The 27,856-nt window shown below is 34.8% G+C and overlaps 2 protein-coding genes and 1 long non-coding RNA gene across 9 annotated transcripts in view; 2 read left to right on the top strand and 1 right to left on the bottom strand.

Annotated features, from left to right (window-relative positions):
* Positions 1 to 27,856, top strand: part of LOC127861441 (tyrosine-protein kinase SYK-like) — a 135,841-nt gene that overhangs the window by 50,897 nt on the left and 57,088 nt on the right. The gene's annotated exons all lie outside the window — the stretch shown is intronic.
* LOC127861463 (uncharacterized) overlaps positions 1 to 27,856 on the bottom strand; it is a 77,547-nt gene that overhangs the window by 6,595 nt on the left and 43,096 nt on the right. The gene's annotated exons all lie outside the window — the stretch shown is intronic.
* Positions 1,368 to 26,862, top strand: LOC127861445 (uncharacterized). 6 transcript variants are annotated; one of them, XM_052399948.1, is made up of 4 exons: positions 1,368 to 1,973; positions 3,502 to 4,069; positions 5,119 to 5,230; positions 26,207 to 26,862. In XM_052399948.1, the coding sequence occupies exons 1-4, from the start codon at positions 1,639 to 1,641 to the stop codon at positions 26,503 to 26,505; spliced, it is 1,314 nt and encodes a 437-aa protein (XP_052255908.1). In that variant the 5' UTR covers positions 1,368 to 1,638; the 3' UTR covers positions 26,506 to 26,862. The 6 variants fall into 6 exon arrangements, 2 of the variants coding, with proteins under 2 accessions (XP_052255908.1, XP_052255906.1); XM_052399946.1 differs by lacking the exon at positions 26,207 to 26,862 and adding an exon at positions 17,046 to 17,431; XR_008040219.1 differs by lacking the exons at positions 3,502 to 4,069; positions 5,119 to 5,230; positions 26,207 to 26,862 and adding an exon at positions 17,046 to 17,431.

Genomic DNA, 27,856 nt, shown 5'->3' on the forward strand with positions numbered 1-27,856 from the left:
TGCATGATGTAACATGTCTATATTTAGTGGGAAATCCAATTTATACACTTTTTAAGTGTAGTATGTGTATTAAGGGTTGGTATTTTTGCCACAGTGGTAGTTGAAGTTAGGGAACTTTTTATTTTTTTAAGTTTTGTAAGGCCCTGGACGATTCATTAACTTGTTTAGTATCTGTAATTACATAATGTAAACAAATCGTTATTGTTTTAAAGTAAAATTTACTCAACGAGTGCACTATCCAATACAAAAGATTACGGTTGAAGAAGTGTTTTATTCTTATATTAACTGATAGTTATCATTTAAATATGTTTTGTATAATGATTATAAACAGAACTTAAATTCCAAAACTTACTGTCAATGTCCGAACTTCAAGGAAACTAGTCCAACCGTCATCTTGCAATGATTCTATTGGTTATATTCATTTCAAAGTGACTTAACATTGTATTACTATAATAATACGAATACAAGTTACTTTAAGATACTATTTCATTGTCGTAAAATGTTCATATGTGTTGTATTTTGTGTAAAATTCGCCTGTCCTAAAAGCAGTTTTCAGCTGTTGCAATATTTCGGATATATTGTACCGTAATATTTCTTCTCCTTCATAACTGCATTTTTGTTTCGGTTATATTATTTGTTAATTGTTAAATGTAGAATCGTTTGCTTATCTATATATGCTCCTTAAATGTTTTTGTTAGTTAAACTATAATATAATTGTTGAATGTTTGCCGCTAGAGAACTTTGTTTAGGATAAAGAATTACTAAATGCATATGATTGGCTGTCGCAATCCTAAGTCATTATGATTGGCTTAGCCAAATTTCTAAGTCATTTGCATCGGCTTGTGCGCAGAATCCTAAATCCTTAGTGCTTTGCGACGATTAACAACTTTTGGCATCTTTCATGATCAGTTCAGATTGTTTATTAAAAGTTCTTGTTAAATCAATTGATCTCTTCAGAGTACTCCAACTTCTTATGGCGTCATTCTCCATTCCAAAGATGATAAGCGTTATTCAGTCTAAATAAATGAGCGCTTCGTTAGGAACTCCAGCGACTTTATGATGAAAGTTTATCGGCGTTATTAAAATAAAACTGTTCAATCATATTTTGTTTATACAAGAACTAATTCATATGGAATAATTTGAATATCGATTAAAACAATATTTTGAAACCTTGCAGATGTGTTCTTCACATTATTGAAAGTACCATCAGTCAATCCCTGCAAACAATCATATTGCAAAGAGGATATTTCACAACATTCAAACCAGCTTAAATACACTTATTCAGTTAAGTGCAAATTTGCGTGTGAACAAGCATAAGTGGAGTGGTTCTAGGGATGGGCTTATGGTTGTCCTTTGCCCTTTGCACTTTTCGTGGAAGTAAAATGGTTTCAGGAAAAGATACTATGTAAATACTTATGCTTGTGGAGTGATAGGATTTGAACAAACTACTTGAAATTGAGATATGTTTGACTGCGTAAATAATATGTATGTAACGTTTTTTGTCTTCGTACACATATTGCTGTGACTTATAATATTACTATTGCTTAGATACTATAAATGTAAGCTAAATCTACATTAAAGGTAACTACAAAGGTAGATAACAGGTACAAATATCGTGTTGAAAAAAAAGTAAATAAAATGGCATCCTTTTCACAATCCACCATTGAAAATGGATATGAAATATTCCAAGACTTTTTATGTTCAACCTGTGAAGACGTGAAACTTGAAGAATCGGCCGATTTCCACTGCGAACTTTGTATGAGGTTTTACTGTCGAAAATGTATCATCCCACACGACCAGTTGTTTATTAAACATTCCCCTTGTGGAAAGGAGGATATGAAGAAATGGCCGGTTTCCAAGAAGGTGGAAGATTTTCTTCAAAAGTGTGTCGTTCACAAAGATATAAACCTGGAAATGTACTGCCAAGATCACAGTCGACTATGCTGCAACAAGTGCGCATCGATTGATCACAGGTATTATGTCAATATGTATCGGTAATTACTAGACACAAAGCAAAGGGTTTTACAACTTCTTTGAAATTAAGTTGAATTCTTCAATACGTTTATTTTATAATCGTGCACATATAATTTTAAGAAACCAACAACGAAATGTACAAAAACTTTTTCAGTTTTTTTACTTCCCTTTTAATACCTCTGACCATTACAACTAGTAACAATAAGATTTAAACTGATTTTGTTTTAATAATCATTATATATGAAAACGATGCATGTTAGGAATGTACGTGGGGTTATGTATGGCCTGCTCTGAGATAATCGCTCAAAATCGAGTGTATTGACGAAATTGAGTTATGTTCATTGCCATAAGCCTTGATGCATGTCAAACACAGGAACAATTATCTAAGCAATATTTCTCTATTCAAGATGACAACAGAGGCTTTATAAATACCCACCAAAGCACAAAAGTAGACAGTTAACAATTTATGTTGATGTCAATAAGTTAAGAAGATGAATGTTCAACACAAAAATGTATACATGAATCAGGAGTCTATTTTTTCACACTCAGTTTTGTTGATGTATGTGTGTTTGTTATTTACGTATGTTTTTTTGTCTAGTTCATGTGCATTGAGTTTCACTGTTTGGCAATTGGTTCGTTGCCATAAATTTAGGACTTGTAATACATGATCAGATGTCTCTCCTTCTTGTGCAGCCGAATTTTCACTTCATGTGTATTTCTTCTTCACTAAAATAACATTCACATATGCATTCAGTTCCAAAACAAATCAATGATACACGTACACGTAGCATTATATTTTAATGAATTGAGTGGTAAATATAGAAATCTGGTATATGTATACGACAAATCAATGACAATCATCATGCACACTCTAATGTTACTTTCATTAGTGACCAAAATCTCTCTCCTCTCAAATATGTGTCCATTAAAACAAAATGAAGCGTCATAATGTGACGTATTTTTAAATGACTTTTTTCTTTAAAAAAAGGCTTGCGCAATTGGGACAAATACATAGTCTCAGAACACACCGCATGACGAACACCGGAAAATAAATTCAAAAATCTTTTATAAATCCATTTCCTTTGTGGAATATTAACGAAACTTTTGTTTTTTAATTTGAAATAACGTCGATTCTTTCGTTAACGACTATAATGATGTTATATACTAAGTATAAATATTGTTAGATGTAAAATAAACCAGTAATCGTAGGTTTTATATAAAATTATTTTATGCTGCAATTAGTTTGTACGAAGTATACAGTTAGAAATTTAGTATCACTTTAATACATGTCATACGAAGTGGTCGTTATTATAGCTATGATGTTTTGACCTACATGTAAAACTATGAAATATGATATTTATTATGAAATATATTGTCTAATATAAAGAAAAGACTTATATGGTAACATATTAATTAATTGTAATTTATCAAGAGATTAATGAAAGATTGCTATTTTTTTAAATAAAGTACATTTGCATAATTAATAACTTATTTCAGCGTTTTAATACAAATAAAATTTGCTTACAGACGATGCAAAACAGTGACACTTATATCAGACTTCGCAAAAAATAACTCAATCGACCTTCAGCAACAATCCGATTGTATGAAAAGAGTTCTGGAAGAACTGAAGCAACTTCAAGACAACAAATTTGCTTCCATTCGGGCCGGGCAAAACTCATACGAAGATCAGGTACAGAAGATACTTGAAACACGCCGAAAAATAATTGAAGCCTTAGACCATATCGAAAAGAAGACACTGACTGAAATGAAAGATACTTATACCAAACTGCAGTCCTCTCTTAAAGGTGATGTCGACAAATGTGCCACTCTTCGGGATGAATTGAAACAACTTCGAGACGCCATGCAGGAAATATGTGATAAAAGCAATCTGTCTCTGTCCTTTATAGCCAGCAGAAAATTCCAAGACATAATACAACAGGCTGATGCCTATCTAAAGAAAAACTCTGTACATGTTCAAGTTTCAATAGCATTCGAGCCTAATAATGAAATTGAAAAATACCTGTCTAAACTGTCAGGTTTTGGTAAGATTAAAAACAGAACCCAGACATTGACGATGCAAGGATATTCGGATCAGGTAATAACACAATAAGTTAGTTTTCCCTTAATTTACAAAACATTTGAAAACAGTACCAGAATTATTGACAGTGAAGAAAATCCAACGTAATAAATGACAAGAGATGCTTGTCCTCCCCAAACTCACAATACATATCAATGGTTTCAAGCCCCCGAATATAAACACATTACTAATTGATAACTCAAATTTAATTTTGTATTTTTTGTATTTGTTACTGTATCGACGAAATTACAAGATATTTTTTCCGTATAAATTTGCAATGTGTTACGATCGATTCGAGTATTTTTTATATTATTTTATATTTTAATTAGATTAACAAGAATCACTGATCCTGATGTTTTGAAATTTGCCTAGACATTGTTGTGATTAAGTTTCATAAGAAGTTTCAGCAAAATGTAGTCATTAATATTACAGTGGCTTCATTTTGAGTTCTAAGAATTAATTTAGTGACCTAGTGTTTGAAGCCACTATACCAAGATTCCAACTGGGCCATTATCTAGTCAAGGTTACCAGTATGAAATAGTTTTTTGTCTTCAATAGTTTGACGAGAATGCAACCTTTAGAGTAAAAGGAGCTTAAATTGACTTTAAACACGGATTTTCTAAGATTAGAAATGACGAAATTATGTTTTAGCCCCCACTTGACCCAGATTCGAACTAGGATATGCAGAAAACCAGTTAACCTAGGTCTTGTAAATGAATTTTTGTTTTGAGTCAATTGTTTTGATTTCCTTTAAAACGCTTTTGTTTTCACCTCATCTACTACGTAATTAAATATGTATTAAAAGAACTTTTATGAAGAATTTTTGTCAAGATTTATTCAAGAGGTTTAGTTGTACTGGTTACAACAGGAACATGTAGGCCTACATGAATACAATATATTTCCTTGTCATCTTTCACAAATCTCATATTTCAGAAATATATCGATAATTAATTCTTTGTTTGCGTGGTAAAAATTCATTCGTATTTGAAATCTATTGTATAATCTTTGATTGCACTCGGCCCTGTACTGTACTATAATCGCCCACTAACCACGTACCTCATGTTTAGTCCCAGGGTGAACAACGTCCCCACGGAAAGCGTGCTTTGCCGCCCATCCCTGGCGAGAGCAGTCTACGGTTTGACACTGATGAATATCACCGGATTTGCGATAAGTACATTGGTGTGTGCTGTTTTTGAACGATAGGCATAAAATTGCATGTGCAATAACATAGTTGATATAATATTTAGAAGAGCATGATTGTGCCAGTCTGCACACACACACACACACACACACGCACGCACGCACGCACTCACGCACGCACGCACGCACGCACGCACGCACGCACGCATACACACACACACACACACGCACAAGGCTTGAAAAGTGCTTGAAAACGAGTCCTAGGCTTGAAAAGCCCTTGAACAAAGGTTGGCCTTCAAAAAGTGCTTGAAAAGTGCTTATTTCATGTAAAAAAGCCTTGAAAATGTTTATTTCTGCTCAAAATTACTTTTATCATCGCTTTAATTATAAACTTAAATCGTTCTTAAGGGAAATATTACGAAAATTTATCATAGATTCCTTCGCGCAAAAAGTTGAGTACGAAATATAAGTTTCGTACACTATTGAGTACGAAATGTTATGTGTATACGTCACAGATTATGTGTACTACGTCAGAGGTTCTTCGTTGTGATCAATTTTCGCGAGTGAAAACGCAGCGATGGGGATGTGTTGTTTCAAACCAGGGTGGTTATCTGAATAATATTCCTGGCTACAGAAAATAAATGACATTCGAAAAGCACATTTTCGGGTCTGTATGAAGACCATTGATGTCGGGGGTATGGGGGAAAGCGCTTTGAAAAGCCGCGAGAAAGTGGAAGCCCTCGAAGAAAACATGAAATTGAGAAGCAAACCAGATACAAGATACAAGAATCTTTATTTAACGTCGGATGTGAATAACAATAAACATAAGCTCATGAGCTATTTCCCGACAAAACAATTGTATATATATAACAAGTGTATATTGAGCTGAAAGAAAGAAATATTAAGCATATTATATAAGTAGTTGCAAGAATTCAACTCTCAGCTTTATAACCCAATGGTTAGCTGATAGTTGCAATGCGTCGGCTCTTGCCCATGGGTGCAATATTTATTAAAAAATGCAATGGTTAAGGAACATTGAAACTGCAAGATCTTATCAACGTTTACCTGTCTAAACCACAAACTCATACAAATGGAACCATTAAAACAAAAAATAATTGCTTTTTATTGACTTAGTTTTGCTTTCGTACGCTGTATCCGCCATATTGGAAAATTGACCCAATATTGGTTAGTTCGCAGTACACCAATATTTTGCACGTCGGGTTATGTGTTGGAGCCTACAAAGTCGATAACGATGTATTATTCGATACAGAATACACTGTTTCAAATTTAAACAAAAAACATGTCAGCGAGGAAAGTGTGTTGAAACATCGTCCTGTTTTTATAGGGTGCATGCAAAGGATAACATCCGTAGGTTGCCATTCAGGTAAATTTAACATGTTTATGAAGTTTATTCATTATTTTCCTCAATTTGTCTCGAACAATGTCTGTTTAGTGAAGCGCACGGATTCTCTGCGCTGAACTGCACCCATGTTTATGAAGGGGTGCATATGAACTGCCAGAACCGCCATAGCAAAAATTATCAAAGGCTCTGGCAGTCCGTTTATATGGACTAATTATGCCCCCCTTCAAGAAGAGGGGGTATATTGCTTTGCACATGTCGGTCAGTCTGTCGGTCAGACGGTCCGTCCACCAGGTGGTTTCCGGATGATAACTCAAGAACGCTTGGGCCTAGGATCATGAAACTTCATAGGTACACTGATTATGACTCGCAGATGACCCCTATTGATTATGAGTTACTAGGTCAAGGTCACGGTGACCCGAAATAGTAAAATGGTTTCCGGATGATAACTCAAGAACGCTTAGGCCTATGATCATGAAACTTGATAGGTAGATTGATCATGACTCGCAGATGACCCTTATTGATTTTCAGGTCACTAGGTCAAAGGTTAAGGTCACTGTGACCCGAAATAGTAAAATGGTTTCCAGATGATAACTCAAGAACGCTTATGCCTAGTATCATGAAACTTGATAGGTAGATTGATCATGACTCGCAGATGACCCCTATTGATTTTCAGGTCACAAGGTCAAAGGTCAAGGTCACGGTGACCCGAAATAGTAAAATAGTTTCCGGATGATAACTCAAGAACGCTTATGCCTAGGATCATGAAACTTGATAGGTAGATTGATCATGACTTGCAGATGACCCTTATTGATTTTCAGGTCACTAGGTCAAAGGTCAAGGTCACGGTGACCCGAAATAGTAAAATTGTTTCTGGATGATTACTCAAGAACGCTTATGTCTAGGATCATGAAACTTCAAAGGTACATTTATCATGACTCGCAGATGACCCCTATTGATTTTCAGGTCACTAGGTCAAAGGTCAAGGTCACGGTGACCCGAAATAGTAAAATGGTTTCCGGATGATAACTCAAGAACGCTTATGGCTAGGATCATGAAACTTCATAGGTACATTGATCATGACTGGCAGATGACCCCTATTGATTTTCAGGTCACTAGGTCAAAGGTCAAGGTCACGGTGACCCGAAATAGTAAAATGGTTTCCGGATGATAACTGAAGAACGCTTATGCCTATGATCATGAAACTTCAAAGGTACATTGATCATGACTGGCAGATAACCCCTATTGATTTTCAGGTCAAAGGTCAAGGTCACGGTGACCCAAAATAGTAAAATGGTTTCCCGATGATAACTCAAGAACGCTTATGGCTAGGATCATGAAACTTCATAGGTACATTGATCATGACTCGAAGATGACCCCTATTGATTTTCAGGTCACTAGGTCAAAGGTCAAGGTCACTGTAACAAAAAACATATTCACACAATGGCTGTCACTACAACTGAGAGCCCATATGGGGTGCATGCATGTTTTACAAACAGCCGTTGTTATATAAGCATTTATACTACAAGAACATATTTAGAGTATATAAAACACAAAATTAAGTAAAAAATGTTCATTAAAAGAATAATATTTTGTACACAATTTATGTTTAAAAGCATATACAAGCACATGCCCAATAACTACATAGCACAACAAATAAATAGCACATATATACATGTTTATAACATTTTAAAAACACACAAGAAGGGAGTATAAAAAAAGCATAATTAATCACATGAAAAACATCTACATAGCACATATATACACATATATACATGTTTGTTTTTATTTATTATTATTTTTTTTTTTAAACACACAAGAAACTCATATACACTATATACAAGGATAATAAACAAGGGGTTAACTGACAGATAAATAAATAATATAAGCAGGACAGCAAAAACAAGCAAGCAAGCAAAAAATGTGAGAAGCAGGTTACTCACACATGGCGCATTTACATTTTGAACCTGTCCAGGTGCGGATCAGCCGTTCAAAGTCTTTATATTTATTGACTGTGCGAATATCCTCTGGGAGGCTGTTCCACACCTGTACAGCCTCAAAACGAAAGGAATTTTTGCCATACCTTGTTGTTCTTACTTGTGGTGTCTCAAGGTTGTTTGAATATCTGAAATTATAGGTAGAGGATTTAACTTTAACCAAGGATTGAAGATATTCTGGGGAAAGATTGTGTATACATTTAAATGTTTCTGACGCAATGAGGCGTAACCTGTTTAAGTGAAGAGTAGTACTGTTAACCTTTTTTAGTAGTGTATCATAACTAGATTCATAGTCATTAAAAACAATTCTAAGGGCTCTGAACTGTATTTTTTCTAGTTTTTCTGTGTTGGATTTTCTACAAAAATGCCATATAAGGGGACAAAAATTAAAATTTGACCGGATTTAAAGATTATTAACCTAGTGCTTACATTCAGGAATTTTCGCTTAGTCTTTGGAGAACATTTAATTGTTTGGCTGCCTTTTTGCATACATTTGTAACCTGTGGATCAAAGTTTAATTGGTAATCAAGTTCCACTCGGAGTTTTTTTTACTAAGAAAGTGACGCCGATATTCGGCGTCTTCCCCTACCAGAATTTTTCCCCTCAAAATACAATTTCCCCACCAAAAATATCATTTTTCACCAAAATATAATATTTTCTCTCAAAGAAATGTTTATTTTTCCTTTGGGCATTCGACAATTATCCAATTTGCACCATGTACAACGATCTTTCTCTCTCTCTCCAGACGAACACAAAAAATCTGGGAATCCCAGTTATTCTAAATATAGCTGTTAAATAACGTTATGTAAACTGGGCAACTAATCGTAATAATCATGTGACTATTTAACTGGATACCGGTCTTGCGCGAGAAGGGTGTTTCGTCAATAAATTACCAGAAACCAGTCGAATTTTCATCCGGGCTATGTGCAAGCCAAGATATAAACATGAAAACAGAAAAAAATGTCTCACAATTGGCGTTCTTACACAAACAAAATAAAACATTCGGAATTAGAAGATACTGAACGCATCGAGGCATTTTTTAAGAAAGAATCATCGAAAACCGTTATAACCCATCAGGATTCTGAGGTAATTAACATCGAACATTGTGAAAGTGAAAGTAGACAATCGGCAGCTGCTGCTCCTTTCCCTTCCAATACTGTAGCAGATCAAGATCGTCAACCCATTCATCATGAAATTGAAATCACAAAATTGACATCGTCCCCCGGCCCCAGTACAGAAATATAGTTGAAAACATTTCCCATAATTAGATCTACACCTGCAACTTAATTAAGGACTTTGACTTTAATACGTGTTAAATGTGTTTTAGAACAAAAAGGACGGAGACAAGCCTCTTTTGATGAGTTATAGACATTGAAATGAACAGTTTTTATTTTTTCCCCTAATATGTCTCTTTCGCACTCTTTTTTCCCCTTTCACCCAGCGTCCAGCGTCTTCCCCTTTCTCTAAAAAAAAACCCCTGACTCCTAAGAGTTTTACTTTTTGTTCACATTTAATTTCATTTTGACCTATAGTTAATGATTTAACTTCTATATAAGTCTTATTACCTACACATATTGCCTGGAATTTATCGGGGTTTGCCTGCATTTGGTTAATATTGAACCAGTGTATCAGGGATTTACTTTCTGATTTAATAGTTTCCTTTAAGGTATTTAAGTTTTTGTGACTGAAGGAAATGGTATTGTCGTCTGCATAGTTATACAGGGTTGACTTATCTATAAAATAAAAAAATATCATTGATAAAGATATTAAAGATCAACGGACCGAGTATAGAGCCTTGAGGCACTCCCTTAATGATTTCTTGCCATTTACTAGTACAATTGTTTATTTTAACCCTTTGATTACCTGTTTAGATAGATAGTTTAACATTAATTTGCATGCTCGTAACACATTCCAAAATGTTATATTTTCTTTGCAACAACTGTTTTAACTCTAAATTTGATTTACTTGAAAACGAAAGTAGCCATCGCTCTTGAACCCGGCTTAGCAGTGAATTACACTGACAGAGCCAGGCACATAAATATCTAGCTAAAGAAACTTCAGCGTACAATTTATATAGTATTGACATACCTGTACGCTGAAGCTAACCCCGTAATGGCCGTATCGAAAGTTAACCAGAGTCGTAACATATTTATGTCACGCTATAAATCAAAGAAAGCCCATTTTCTTGGATACATTTCTACATATATTGGTGAATGAATATAAATTACTGCATCGAGGAATATTTTAAGGTTCAAATGTTTCAAATGCACCTTACAATAGATGAAAATAACTCATCAGTCTGAAATTCACAATTTTGACGCCATTGTCGCTTTGTCACGTGACGAGTTTTCATTTGGATACTTTCGGATCGACCTTGACATATTATGCTGGAATTGTAAACATTACTTTCGTTTTCTGAAATCTATTATTTGTGATTGACAACTTACGTCTGGTGGATTATAAGACTGATTTCATTGTGAATCAGGTAGTTTTATATAATATTTACTTTGACTTTGTATTGACACTACAATTTGTTTACAAAATAAGCCAGAATAATTAAAATATCGGGAAATGTCATTCTGAATTTGAAAACACTTGAGCACATGGTTTGTTACTAAAAATAGATATAACGTCATATGACCGTGAAATCTCGGGAGATTCGCCTTTCAAGAAAGTCTGTCACATCGCTGTTTTTCTCGATATGTAAGAGCAGAATAGATACATTTTAAATGTTTAAGATAGTATTTTGTGAAAGAATATATCGGTTAAATGTGAAAAATGTAAATCTTTCCAATCAAGTGGTTGATTTGGGCCAACAACTGCATTTAAAAGCTGTTTTGGACCAGTCTTTGTTAACTGTCAACTTTTCGGGAATTTCTGGTTGACTTTCCTAATGGGGTTGGTCCATAACTATAAAGTCGCGCCAGTCAAAAATCCTAAAAAGCGACATTTAAAGTTATGGTAGCCAGAACGTATAAATATCCAATCAACAACAACAACGATGTTTTAATAAATGTAAATAAATGAAAAATATTTATTATTCTGATTGTATTGGAATTAGTTTTTAGGGTTAAGTGGTTGCATATGCATGCATTATTTATATGCATGCATTATTTGACACGCCTCGTTGTTTTAAAGGAATAGGACGCGAGCTATCGATTAAGGGGAAAAAACTTAAAAAAGTATTGAGTGATAGTCTCTCGAAGATTTATTCGGGTGGACATACGGACTGGAAATATTGCTTGGTTATCGACCGACTGTGAGTTAACGGCTGGACAGATTTTTTTAAAGTGAACTTTTTTTCAAAGGTTGTTAAATTGCCCATAGGAGGATCAATGGATGCTTTTGATTAAAGCTACTTTTGACATTTTTGCGGCCCGCGAAGACAGGTCTATGATTAATTCTAGTTAATGACCTTGTTATGATTCCAATATCAGAGGGTGGGGATTTTTTTATGGCTCTTTGTCATTTTTTTCGGCGTAAGCTGTATTAAGCCAGCTTTTCACCTTAGCCTGACCTTTGTTAGCGTCCAATAGAATTCAAATAAAACTTCCCGCGGCCAAGTACAGATGAATACACTTCATTGACTGCATTGGCTGATTTGAGAATACGACCAGAACATTGGAAACATGTCCGCGTCTTTGTAACACTGTTTTACTGCGTGTTCAGCATGAAACAATTTTATATCTAATGAAAAGGCTTACTAGATAGAGCAGTTTTACACTCAATCTCGACATCAATACAGTTTGTGCGTCCACCTTTTATTTTCAGAAGATTTTCAGCGCGAGAACGTTTGCACTTAAAGGCTATGTTTTCATATTTAGTACTAACTTTCATATTCCTGTCAACATGTTTACATGTTAAAGTATAAAGAGCAGTGGAAGCGAAGACTCACTTTAATGCATTGCATTTCAACTCGCGAGGTATATCGGGTCAATTTGCGGCCACTGTGAGTGAATGTCAGAGTTTACGTACAGGTCATCGCTGCGTCTCTACCCTATGTGCTGATCGGAGTTCGCGGCCAGGAAAATAATCGTTACATAATAAAGACGCTATAGTGTGAACTAGGTGAACTGGAATTTTCTTTAGACCAGACAGATGTTAAATGAAGATATCCAGCGATATCATATTGTATGTCAATAATAGATTCTTAATGTGTTTTACAACAATACCATGATAAATATTATTTTTAATTAATTTAACAAGAATTATGCCATCATATTGACTAATGAATTAAGCATGAGCGCAATGATTCTCGATACTGTTAATAATCGAATCAAATAGCAACGCCAGACAAACCACTAAAACAGGTTTGTTCGAAGAACGCGCGTATAAATATTTAAAATATGTACGGATACTTCGCGTGTGGCCGGTTGACTCCTATGTTTTAATTTCATTTCCATTCTTCTTTTGGTTTTCTGTTTTGTATCTATGCGTTTATGACCAGCAATATGTAATAATGTAAAATAAGCCGCGAAAACTCCGCGTATCATCCCGTACTGCGTTTGCTGCAGCTAAGAACTGCACAGAAAAAGACATTCGCTATCTTTGATCTCATTCATTGAAGTCTTTACCTTTCATTAACTGCAACCACAATCAACGCCGTATATCTTTCTTAAAGATATTTCTTGTTTCTCATTAAACATGATTTTATATATTTATTTGAATATATTGGGCTCCTAAAAAAAATACTATCCAGGGTAGGTTACTTCCACCTGTGAAGCAAACAGGGTTCCTGCGATGTGTTTTTTGTTAAACAGGAAGGTACTATTGTTAAAACTGTTAAATCTAAAACAGACATAAACAACAACAGCCCATCTGTGTCGGACCAGGAAGGCACAGCCACAGAGAGTGTGCAGATAGAAGATTCGAATTCCAGGACCTTCGCAACTTTCAGCAGTAGTATCAAACTCGCAGACATTCATAGACAAATTCGTTTAAAAAATGGGGTCGAACCAGGAAGGCACAGCCACGGAGAGTGTGCAGATAGAAGATGCAAATTCCAGGACCTTCGCAACTTTCAGCAGTAGTATCAAACTCGCAGACATCCATAGACAAATTCGTTTCAAAAAATGATATCTTGAACGCGAAAGTATTGTGGGTATTGCATACCGTTTGCACACAACCATCCTTTAATTCCAATAAAAACATTACACAGTTTTTTCAGGTTGTGTTCCATGAGACTACCATAGCAAAGCATATGTGGCTGTTTTGGGGCTAGCTGAACATTTCAAAACTGTACTTGATAGTTCTATAAGTGGACAGTACTCAGTGTCTCAGTACTCAGTGTCTTTTGATGAAAGTTTAAACAAGAAAGACCAATCCAAGCAAATGGAAAATGCATTTTTTTAAAGGAAACTAACGTACGGTTTTCGGCCTTGAAAATGAAAATTTGGCCTTGGAAAGTCCTTGAAAAGTGCTTGAATTTAGGTTTGAGATTTCTGTTTGAACCAAGAGGCCACACTTATTGTCCAATCTTCATGAAACTTGGTCAGAAGATTCATCCCAATAATATCTTGGACGAGTTCGAAAATGATGCCGGTTGGGTGAAAAAAATGGCCGCCAGTGGGCTTGGCATTTTCCTTATATGGCTATTGTAAAACCTTTTTAACACTCTTGAGGCCACATTTATTTTCCGATCTTCATGAAACTTGCTCAGAAGATTTGTCCCAATGATATCTTGGATGAGTTAAAAAATGGTAACCTTTGCTTGAAAAACATGGCTGCCATGGGGCGGTCATTTTTCCTTTTATGGCTAAATATGGCTATAGTAAAATCTTGTTTACACTCTATAGGCCACATTTATTTCCAATCTTCATGAAACTTGGTCTGAAGATTCATCCCAATAATATCTTGGACGAGTTCGAAAATGATGCCGGTTGGTTGAAAAACATGGCCGCCAGGGGGCAGGGCATTTTTCCTTATATGGCTATAGTAAAACCTTGTTAACACTCTAGAGGCCACATTTATTGTCCAATCTTGATGAAATATGGTCTATATATTTGTTTAATGATATCTTGCATGAGTTCGAAAATGGTTACGTTTGCTTGAAAAACATGGCTGCCAAGGGCGGGATATTTTTCCTTATATGCCTACCGGGTATATAAGGCTATAGTAAAATCTTGTTAACACTCTAGAGGCCACATTAAGAGTCCGATTTTCATGAAACTCGGTCAGAAGATTCATCCAATCTTCATGAAATTTAGTAAGAAGATTGGTCTCAATGATATCTTGGATGAGTTCGAAACTAATTATGTTTGCTTGAAAAAAATTGCTTCCAAGGGGCGGGGTATTTTTCCTTTTATGGGTATAGTAAAACCTTGTTAACACTCCAAAGGCCACATTTATTTTCCAATCTTCATGATACTTGGTCAGAAGATTTGTCCCAATAATATCTTGTTATCTCAGGCCCTCTTGTTTCATTTTCCATATTTATGTGAATTTGTGTTATTTATGTTTTTCAAAACTTTTTGGACACTCATGATCATCACAATTTGTATACACTTTTATATAAATCTTTTTTTTTCAGATAAAAATGTGTATTAATCTACCTTCATAAGTAAAATTATATAAAATGATGAAAAGACGGTGATTTTAAAGCTTTTATTGTGTAATTATGAATTTTGTTTGATGGATGAAAAGAATTAACCATTCAGGAATAAAAAAATCGTGTCCAAAAAAGAATAAATATGGTATTGTTTATGTTTTGGTTTTTTCCTGTTTGCCGTCATGGACTGGGCTCTCGCTGTGTTAAAACCCATTTGCACCATTTATAAAACTTTTGCAAAATTAGAGCCATTTTGTAGCCATTCTTAAATCATAGTCTTCAATGTGTTCAATGCATTCTCGTAGTGTGTAAGGAAAGTGATGTCATTTGTATTTATTTTAATACTTTCCATAAAACAAAAACACAAAACATGTGCTCATATATTGCCATGCTGTGTTGTCAACGTGGTATCAGCGTTAACATGCATGTACATGGCCACCAATATTGAAGATAAATGTGTTGAATTATTTCATAAACACAAAAGTAGGCCATTTTCCCTTTGTGAAGTGTACAGTGTACATGGGATGGGGATTTTCAAAAATAACATTCACAAAGCAGGTAATCTTATATGCATGCTTCAGGCACTGTTCAAATAAAATTATAACCAATGAACGATTGAATTAAAAAAAAGATTCAATGCAACTGTATACAAAACAATTTTTATTGCGTCGTACAGTAATGCAAAAAGATGTGTCACATGAACTCACAATGGGTTTCCCATAAGTGTCCTTTGTTTAATTTATGCCACAAATATTCGGATTTAAATGTTTCCAAGAACCCTGTAATAATACACTTACTTTATTTTCAATTAATTATCAAGTATGACAAAGTTTTGATATGGATCACAGTGATACTTAACATCAGATAAAACAAACTCATAAGCTTTGTAAAAGGAATCTATTATAATGACACTCATAATTGTAGCACTTGGGCATGTTAAGAGTTGGATAATACATTTCTTCCTGGTAGACTCCATCAATGGAAGGAGCTATGGCTTTATATGCATGGAAGATCTTATGAAAAGTTCACCAATTATACATGTTTGAGATGCGTGCATACCGACTCTGTTCTACAGTCTATTTGCTCATGCTATTTTTTCGCTTGTTTTGGCAAAATGAAATATTTTATTACCAAATTAGTATAACTATTGCAAATGGCAGTGTGAGCCTTGGCTGAAAAGAATTGAAAAGCTGTAACTGTTATTAAAAATACTTCACTCTTTAAAGAAAGCATCTAAATTTCTTTTGTGGTTATGATTGATCTATTTTGTATTGTCCTACATGTACGTGAGTAATTACAAAAGTTATGCCTCTTTTACACTAGACTGTTTAGCAATTAGTCCAAGCTATTGTACTCTCACAGGTGTAGGCGTCTATATACCCCGGTAATGCTGTGGTTTGGTTGAACTGCATGCAGCATCTCGAATCACTCTGAAGACCGTTCATAACATTCTTTCTAGGGCCATGCTCTCTACGTCTGGTTCAAGCAGAGTCAGTTACTGGCTTACCAGCTTACAAAGAAAATATGTGAATTGGTTAAATTATAGCAATAATAATAGCTAAAATACTGATGAAAACCCAAGAAATTAAACAAAAACAAACTAATAACAAAATAATGTCTTTGGACAGCTGTTGTTCATTTTTGAATTTGTATAACATCATGCAATACACGTATGTTACTACATGAGGCATTGGGCGGTATAATTTTACACTATTGTGCCAATGTCTAATTATGTATTTTCTATTTTTTATGGTTAACTTAACCTGGATAGTTTGCATCTAAAATACTTTTCTTAATGCCCGCTTATCCATGAATCATATATTTCAATAAACACAATTATTTTGTTTATTACTAATTTCCAGTGATCCTTTACTGCTTTTAGTACTAACAATTGGCAGGAGACTTTACTCTGATTCACTGATCATATTTACAACCACAAATCTGTTGCAGACACAAAGCCCGTGGAAAAGGCCCTGGTGCGTTACTCCTACGTGGGGGAGCATGAGGATGAGTTATCCCTCACTGAGGGGGAGATAATCAACGTGCTGGACAAGGATCTAGAATACAGTGGCTTGTGGTGCGGTGAACTCAACGGGGGCGTCGGAACCTTTCCCGACAACTTTGTGGAGCTAATCAAGGAAGAGGTGGGATTGTGGATTTGCTTGCATGCTTTGAGGTGTCAATTATGCACAGTTTGTGCTGATGGTAGGGAAAGGGAGAAGGGATTTTTGTATTTCCATATTTCATAATTATGGTTTTTGTGTTTGGTTTTATGTAAATATAGATTTCTTCAATTCATTTAGTTACATGTTGTGTGTATTTCACTCGTCCTGAACAAGTAATGTTTAAGGTAGTAAAAATTGACTTTTAAAACCCAAACATTCAGGGTATTTGTGGATTTGGTTCAATCACTGAATTCTAAATACTGGAGTTAATCATATGCACATTTATTAATGTATATTAAATAGTATTTTATTTCCTGTGTCTTAAAGCATTTAGGTTGTGATATTGTGTATTGGTAGCATAATCTTTCAAACTTTCACACATGTGCATGCAATATTTGAAGGAACGCAGAAAAGCCTTGTATCGGGTAAACTATGTGTAATACTACTGATATTGGGTAACAGCTACATAGTGGTTCATGTAGCACTCAGAAGACTTGGGGTTTGTGGTGTGTAGCCTATGTAACATGAACAAAAGTGACATTGACTCTCTCATGTATTTCTTTGACAGAATTTCACTTCCTGGTCTGGTGGTACAATTTAATACTACTGACTTTTTCTTAGATGTATTTTTTTCAAAGTTATAGCTCTCCTATATTTCAATTATAGATCCATTTCATCATTTTAACTACTGGTTGCCATTTACAAACAAACCTTTCATAATCAAATGACAGCCAAGTCTTTTCACTAACATTTTTTTCATAAAATAACAATAGACATACATTGTATTCTTACTGAAAGTTGGAGGCAAAACACTTGTCCTCGGTGGTTTATTTCAGTTTTTAAAATGCTTCGCTTTTTATGTTTGTACATGTTTCTTAAACATAACAAGACAGTCAATTTCAATTAACACTTGCAATCTTTTTATCCAACGCATAATGAAGTTAAACAATGCAAAAGTGGAGTGACTATTTTCATATGTGTTGCTTCATTATATGTTACACACATTAAGAACAAGAGATTGCCAAGCAATATTGTCCCTTACCAGTGAAACTCCACCATTGTCAGTAAAAATTAAAAAAAAAATGTTGCCATAGCAACCAAAATTCTTAACGTAGGAACGAAATGAAATGACGTGCATGCTCTCCATATTGCCATCTATCCATGTTTCATGAAAAAATATGAAGAACTTCAGGATCCAGAAAAGTGTGATGGACTGACAGACTGCAGACTGACTGACACACGGAGCGCAAACCATAAGTCCCCTCCGGTTTCACCGGTAGGGGAAATAAATCACTCATTTAAAGGTTATTTTGTTTCATGATTTAATATGTATTATATTCACTGTGCATTAGTGCATATAATAGAAATGTACAATCATTATTTTATCATGTAATATACATATTCACTCTGCATGACATGTGCAGGAACTAACATAGTTGTGCTTGATTTGTCTATTATGGAAATCGTCCCAAGGTTGAGTATTTTGGCCAGCCTGTTCAATGCTTGTACATTTAAGAGCTCTGCCAGACATTCTAGAACTGTCATTTGAGATGCTGCTTTTATTATGCTCCCCAAAAAAATTGGTGGGGGGTTGGGGCATATAGTCGCCGCTTCGTCTGTCCGTGTGTCCGTCCGTGCACAATTTTTGTCCGGGCTATTTCTCAGCAACTAATGACCGGAATTCAATGAAACTTTATGGGAAGCTTCACTACCAAGAGGAGATGTGCATATTATCAGCGGTTCTGGTCGGATGATTTTTCACAGAGTTATGGCCCTTTGAAATTTTCCATTAACTGTACATATAGTGCAATTCTTGTCCGGGCTATTTCTCAGCAATTAATGACCGGAATACAAATAAACTTTATGGGAAGCTTCACTACCAAGAGGAGATGTGCATTTTATCAGCCTGTTCTCGTCGGATGATTTTTCACAGAGTTATGGCCCTTTGAAAATTTCCATTGTACATATAGTTAAATTCTTGTCCGAGCTATTTCTCAGCAACTTATTACAGGAATTCAATGAAACTTTATGGGAAGCTTCACTACCAAGAGGAGATGTGCATATTATCAGCCTGTTCTCGTCGGAAGATTTTTCACAGAGTTATGGCCCTTTGAAATTTTCCATTGTTCATATAGTGCAATTCTTGTCTGAGCTATTTCTCAGCAACTTATTACAGGAATTCAATGAAACTTTATGGGAAGCTTCACTACCAAGAGGAGATGTTCATATTATCAGCCTGTTCTCGTCGGATGATTTTTCACAGAGTAATGGCCCTTTGAAATTTTCCATTGAACATATAGTGCAATTCTTGTCTGACTTATTTCTCAGCCACTTATTACGGGAATTCAATGAAACTTTATGGGAAGCTTCACTACCAAGAGGAGATGTGCATATTATCAGCCGGTTATGGTCGGATGATTTTTCACAGAGTTATGGCCCTTTGAAATTTTCTATAAACTGTACATATAGTGAAATTCTTGTCCGGGCTATTTCTCCCCAACTACTGACTGGAATACAATGAAGCTTTATGGGAAGCTTCACTACCTTGAGGATATGCGCATGTTATTAGTGGGTTCTGGTTAGATGATTTATTTAGAGAGTTATGGCCCTTTGAAATTGTAAACCATCCATCGTATTATTTTGTCCAAAGTTATGCCCCTCAAGACAATTCCTTTTATCTGAATATATAGTGCAATATTGTGACAAAAAAAAACTTTGGATGGCATCACCCATCTCCGACGGTTTCTTGTTCACAAGTTTGCTGTTTAGACATCAAAGCAGATATAAATATAACCTTGCATCAGTCCAGGGAATGCGCTGTTTAATAACTTAAATATCTGTGAAGCATCATTTTCTGTTTTCAAAAGCTTTCGTCTTATGAAGTATTTATACAATCAAAGTAATACATTCTTTTCACTATTTATGTATGCATGTTTATATTTAAATATTCCATCGCCAAGACTTCGGCCGGACCTTTGTGTTTTGCATGACAATGTTTGGCCTCATTGTTTCAGCCGTCAGACAAAGTTACATGGCCCATGGTTATTCCAGCACCTCAAGTATGTGTTCATTATCTGCCTTGATGTTTTCAACCCAACCTCACTGCTTATTAACCAAGAATATATTACTCAAATAGCCACCTGTTATAAGCAGTCACAGTTGTTATATTTAAAATCCTTGCTTATGTCTCAAAAAAATTGTTAGAGGAAAACCTTAAGTAGGGTGTATGGCTTCAAAATTACAACTTTTAATATTTATAATATAATATAATAATATTATAAAAAGCATTATTATATTCCTTTTTTACAACGATAATGAACTGACATACTACAAATTATAAATATATAAATAAGACTTTGTTTGATGAAATATTGGTTGAATCATTTGTAAAAATTTGTCTATTTGAGTCTTTTTTGACATATTGTGATCATTTTAATGCCCAAACTGTATATGGAAGGTCATGCATATTTTCTTTTGTCCATCAGATTCTAATCTTGCACTACTCCACATTAAGGTTTAGTGTGTTTTTTTCCGACATAAGTGGATTTTTCACACTAAAGCGAAATCCTACAGACACATGTCTAGTTGTCAAATAAAGCTGTCAATTTAATTAGAAATGTTAGGTTAATAAAGGGGGAAATACATTATACAGTTTTTGGCCTCTAATTAGCCATACAAATACTAATGGGGATTTTCTTGTTATACAAACCATGCAAATGGAAAAAGGCATCTTTTAATTGTAGGTAATATAAACAACATAATTCTTGTTCAACTTTGCTTATCTGAAATTCAAGGCTTTTCTTTTTCTTACCATTTCAGGAAAAAGTATGTGGTTTGATAAAAATTTCTTTTTTAGCAAAAATCTTATCATTTAATCAAATATAAATGCTTATAAAAAATGGATTATTTACATTTATTTAATTTGAGTGGTCAGCAAGCGTATTAAGAAAAAAAGTGCAAGCATTAAAAAGTTGATATACAAATTCATAACACCTTAGTAAGTTACACAACAGCACTAAACTGACATTCACATGCTAAGCAGTTATACAAGGTTCATGAGTTAAAGATAAACTTATAAGGTTAACGAGTTAAAAAGAAACGTACCGATAGCTGCATAGTTGTCGTTTACATAATGTTGTTTTATGCACAAATAATATGGTAGTCAGCATCATGTCTTCGCAAATAAATTAATAGAGCAAAAAATTGACTGGGATGTCACAGATAAGTATGTGTAGCAATCTCAAAAAATGTCCAAGTACATGTTCTACCCAGGAGACAGACTTAAGAGTGTTTGTCATCAGCTTTGGATTTAGAAACGAAATTATGATGATCAATGAAACTATGATTAGTTTGCAGTACAACTTGGCAGTGAGCATAACAAGTGCTTTAGTTATACTTCCAGTGGTTCATATCAACTTAATGTACATAGATCTTGACTGCATTCAACTCTATATTAATAGACTAAAACACCATTAAACTGTAAATCTTATGATAAAGTAGACTATCGAAATCATTACAGAATATTTGGTACGATGAATAGGATTATTTTAACAAATAAACAAAGTGATTTGATGCTAGGTTAGTGCATAGAAATCTGGATCACTAGTAACTACCCAAATTGTATGATATTTAGAATTTTTGCTCAAAAAGTGTGAAAAACTGCTTTATTTTATTATTATTTATTGACCTTAATTTTAGTAGCCGATTTGAGATTTAAGTAGGTATTGGCCTTTTTGGCTACGGCTAATATAGATTCAACTTGCAGTATTGTATCTTGTTGTATCTGAGTTTACCCATGAGCATTACTCAACACATTGAAATGGCGTCGAGATTGAATGTTGAATATAATAACATTTAACTTATATATTAGTTTAGAAGGGTGACAGTGCATTTGCAAATATTAGTTATACAAAATCTGTTTTAATTGGTGCTAAAATAAATCTTATTTCCAGATTTATTTGTTCTATAATTATGTTTACACTTTAATAAATTAGCCACATTTTCATTATAAAAACTCTGCACATATTGCACATATTTGCTTTGAGGTACCTAATTTTTTTATTGTATTCTACTTTGTCATTCTATGCAAATGGAAATGCTTTACACGTAACGCATGCCTATTCATTAAATATATTTTATCACCTGCTCAAACATCTTTATAATTCAGATATTTCTTATGGACTTCGTGTATGATAAGTGTTCTATTCTAAGGGTTTTATATCGTTGATATGTTACTGTTTTTTGAGGGATGTTCATAATTGTGTGTTAGATGGATCTGCTGATGTGACTTGTTGTTGCAGCCCAAGCCTAAGAAGCCCCCTCCCCCTGTCCAGCCTGCTGTGTCTAAACCAGGGCCTCCCAAGCTGCCAGATAGAGGGCCAGTGATATCTGCTGAGCAAGCTAAACCAGAACCGGAGAAAGGTGAAACATAGTACATATTGTTATTTATTGCAAAATAACCTGCTCTTTGATACGAACCTTAACAAATATAATGTTACCACAATTTATTTATCAATTTTGAAGTATCTATGAGAAACAAAAAACCCTTCTGCATTTCCCAAGTTTAGTTAAATAAAGTGTATTGGACCCATTCCCCGAAAATTTGGGTGGGTGGGGACTGTACCATACTTTAAAAATTGCGCGGCAGAGGCCGACGCGTATCCCCACGCCGCATGTTTGACCCAGGGGGCGCCCCAGGGTTGGTAATGGGGCCATACATAGTTGAGATTGACCGTATTGTCATAAGAGATGTTAAGTTTCAATTTGAAGTAAATCTGTGTAGAAATGAAGAATTTATAGTAAAAGGCATTATTGGGTGGGCGTGGTCTATGTAGGCGGGGGCGCCCCAGGGTTGGTAATGGGGCCATACATAGTTGAGATTGACCATATTGTCATAAGAGATGTTCAGTATCAATTTGAAGTAAATCGGTGTAGAAATGAAGAAGTTAATGTAAAATAACATAAAAAAATGTGTGAAAATCTCTGACCTGGCCCCACCCTAACCCCCATTACTTTTGAGCCAGGGGTCAGATCAAAATTCCAAATAGTGCAGGGTCACACATAGGCTCATAGCTACCATGTGTGTAAGTTTCAAGGTTCTAGTGCTAATAGTGTAGGAGGAGATAGTGGCCAGGACGGACGGACGGACAGACAGACAGATGGTGGAGATAACCACAATTTCCCCACGCTTTTCAAAAAGCGTGGGGATAATAATTAGGTTGCTTACTATAAAATGGAAAGATGTTTTAACTATAATAAACACGCTTACAAATTAAAAATGTATTATTCCAGAGTTTTTGCCAGTTATATTTTATAGAATATCAGACTTAAATAATATTTTATTGCATTTTCTTTTATTCATGCATTCATACAAATATACACATGATTCATAGTGCATAGAGTAGATATAATACAAATTGATGTTCTCGAATGTATAGAAAAAAGCAAAAGGTTTGGGTCATAAGTTTTAAAAAACATAAGATGACGACCCTTCCCAGTATTTCCGATTCGGTAAATAGGGACATTCAAAGTGCATAAAGTGAGTGTAATATTGACAATTCAGTAAGTAAATAAGTAGACTTTAGCAGACGACAAAAACATTTGGGTAAATGTGTTAACAAAGAGTTAGTGTCATTCACTGTTTTACACTGAAAATGGTTTAGAGAAAAAATGTAGACTAAGTTTAAAGAGAATGTTATAATATAACACTTAACTGAACTAAAATATATATATATATATAAATATAACGGATTTCCGCGGTGTCTCTAACATAGTGTGAGGGTAGTTTAGAATCCTTATCGGATCTTGCCCTAATACAACTATGGTTTCATGTTTGTAAATAAGTGTTTATGTATGTAACATTGTCCATTCTGTGTATGTAAAAATTGTTCCCACGTCGAGATGTGTTGCGGTGTAAGTGCGAGATATATTACTGTGAATGAACCATCCTTTTTTGGGGGGATGGGGATTTCATAGTATGTATGCCTCGTTCTGCACCGTAGCTAGGCGCACACGCCGAAGTCTCAAATGGGAATATGAATGTCTGTTTGTATGTCTGTTATCTGGTTGTTCACACACCTTTCTCCCTATATATAAGATGAACAAGCGAACAACATTGAAAATGTGTTTACAGTCAAATATTTAAATGAACCTGTTTGAAGTCTTGATATATCGTTAAACTTCCAAAAATAACACATTGTTTTGGTTATCAGTTAGTTCTGGGATACCGTATAATAGTTTGTTTGCATTAAGAGTGTGGTATGGACGAGTGTTGGTAAATAGCACGATACGTTGCTCGGAGAAAAGAGGACATTTGAAGAACAAATGATCCACGTCTTCGACAGGACTATTACAAGCGCATTTTGGATGGTCACATAGGTGGTTTAAGTGTAAATCGTAGTTTAAGTAGCTACAGTGGTTTCTTTGCCGAGCATGTAGAATTTGTTGCTTACGTTTCCCAACGAAGGAACTATAGGAGGATTGCACTTCCTCTTTACTGCACTTTTAAAACTAGAAAGCGTTGGTAAAGACCTTGTATCTATGTCAAGTTCGTTCCATAACTTAAGAGATGAAGGAATAGTTGAATTTGAGTAAATCGCAAGTCTACGAGCGATTGTTGCATAGTCGCCACGATTACGTAACATGTAAGGAATGTTATCTATTGTGGCTGGGAAAATATCGTTTTAATATTGTGGTAAGGCACCTTTATTGTGTTTATAAACGAAAACAAGTTTTTGAATTTTCCGTCTGTCATCGAGAGAAACCCGACCAATTTCTTTTAAAAGTAGAGTAATTTTAAATGATCTTGTTAGTCCTGTTACAATACGAGCTGCATCCAAATGAACTTTAACAGTTCTTTTTCGTATTTTGCGCAGTTGTCCCAGACAATGGACGCATACTCTAACAAAGGTCTAAGATATGAGACATATATTTGATTGAGTGTTTCCCGCTTAAGTTTGTATTTTAGCATTATCATGGATCCAAGTATTTGGGAAGCTGATTTTGTAATATTGTCAATATGTTTGTGCAACGAACCGTCTTCACTTAGCGTAATACCGAGATGTTTATGGTCTTTTACAAAGGATATATGGGTTTGGTCGAAAGTTTAATTTGGACGGTTTTGACTTTTCAAGAGTATAACTATTGCAAATGGCAGTGTGAGCCTTGGCTGAAAAGAATTGAAAAGCTGTAACTGTTATTAAAAATACTTCACTCTTTAAAGAAAGCATCTAAATTTCTTTTGTGGATTATGATTGATCTATTTTGTATTGTCCTACATGTACGTGAGTAATTACAAAAGTTATGCCTCTTTTACACTAGACTGTTTAGCAATTAGTCCAAGCTATTGTACTCTCACAAGTGTAGGCGTCTATATACCCCGGTAATGCTGTGGTTTGGTTGAACTGCACGCAGCATCTCAAATCACTCCGAAGACCGGTCATAGCATTCTTTCTAGGGCCATGCTCTCTACGTCTGGTTCAAGCAGAGTCAGTTACTGGCTTACCAGCTTACAAAGAAAATATGTGAATTGGTTAACTTATAGCAATAATAATAGCTAAAATACTGATGAAAACCCAAGAAATTAAACAAAAACAAACTAATAACAAAATAATGTCTTTGGACAGCTGTTGTTCATTTTTGAATTTGTATAACATCATGCAATACACGTATGTTACTACATGAGGCATTGGGCGGTATTATTTTACACTATTGTGCCAATGTATAATTATGTATTTTCTATTTTTTATGGTTAACTTAACCTGGATAGTTTGCATCTAAATTACTTTTCTTAGTGCCCGCTTATCCATGAATCATATATTTCAATAAACACAATTATTTCGTTTATTACTAATTTCCAGTGATCCTTTACTGCTTTTAGTACTAACAATTGGCAGGAGACTTGACTCTGATTTACTGATCATATTTACAACCACATATCTGTTGCAGACACAAAGCCCGTGGAGAAGGCCCTGGTGCGTTACTCCTACGTGGGGGAGCATGAGGATGAGTTATCCCTCACTGAGGGGGAGATAATTAACGTGCTGGACAAGGATCTAGAATACAGTGGCTTGTGGTGCGGTGAACTCAACGGGGGCGTCAGAACCTTCCCCGACAACTTTGTGGAGCTAATCAAGGAAGAGGTGGGATTGTGGATTTGCTTGCATGCTTTGAGGTGTCAATTATGCACAGTTTGTGCTGATGGTAGGGAAAGGGAGAAGGGATTTTTGTATTTCCATATTTCATAATTATGGTTTTTGTGTTTGGTTTTATGTAAATATAGATTTCTTCAATTCATTTAGTTACATGTTGTGTGTATTTCACTCGTCCTGAACAAGTTATGTTTTAGGTAGTAAAAATTGACTTTTAAAACCAAAACATTCAGGGTATTTGTGGATTTGGTTTAATCACTGAATACTAAATACTGGAGTTAATCATATGCACATTTATTAATGTATATTAAATAGTATTTTATTTCCTGTGTCTAAAAGCATTTAGGTTGTGATATTGTGTATTGGTAGCATAATCTTTCAAACTTTCACACATGTACATGCAATATTTGAAGGAACGCAGAAAAGCCTTGTATCGGGTAAACTATGTGTAATACTACTGATATTGGTAACAGCTACATAGTGGTTCATGTAGCACTCAGAAGACTTGGGGTTTGTGGTGTGTAGCCTATGTAACATGAACAAAAGTGACATTGACTCTCTCATGTATTTCTTTGACAGAATTTCACTTCCTGGTCCGGTGGTACAATTTAATACTACTGACTTTTTCTTAGATGTATTTTTTTCAAAGTTATAGCTCTCCTATATTTCAATTATAGATCCATTTCATCATTTTAACTACTGGTTGCCATTTACAAACAAACATTTCATAATCAAATGACAGCCAAGTCTTTTCACTAACATTTTTTTTCATAAAATAACAATAGACATACATTGTATTCTTACTGAAAGTTGGAGGCAAAACACTTGTCCTCGGTGGTTTATTTCAGTTTTTAAAATTCTTCGCTTTTTATGTTTGTACATGTTTCTTAAACATAACAAGACAGTCAATTTCAATTAACACTTGCAATCTTTTTATCCAACGCATAATGAAGTGAAACAATGCAGAAGTGGGGTGGCTATTTTCATATGTGTTGCTTCATTATATGTTACACACATTAAGAACAAGAGATTGCCAAGCAATATTGTCCCTTACCAGTGAAACTCCACCATTGTCAGTAAAAATAAAAATAAAAAATAAAAAAATGTTGCCATAGCAACCAGAATTCTTGACGTAGGAACGAAATTAAATGACTTGCATACTCTCCATATTGCCATCTATCCATGTTTCATGAAAAAATATGTACAACTTTTAAAGTTATCGCAGGATCCAGAAAAGTGTGACGGACTGACAGACTGACTGACACACGGAGCGCAAACCATAAGTCCCCTCCGGTTTCACCGGTAGGGGAAAAAAATCACTCATTTAAAGGTTATTTTGTTTCATGATTTAATATGTATTATACTCACTGTGCATTAGTGCATATAATAGAAATGTACAATCATTATTTTATCATGTAATATACATATTCACTCTGCATGACATGTG

This window comes from Dreissena polymorpha, chromosome 16, assembly GCF_020536995.1.
Source record: "Dreissena polymorpha isolate Duluth1 chromosome 16, UMN_Dpol_1.0, whole genome shotgun sequence".
NCBI classification, from domain to species: Eukaryota; Metazoa; Mollusca; class Bivalvia; order Myida; family Dreissenidae; genus Dreissena; species Dreissena polymorpha.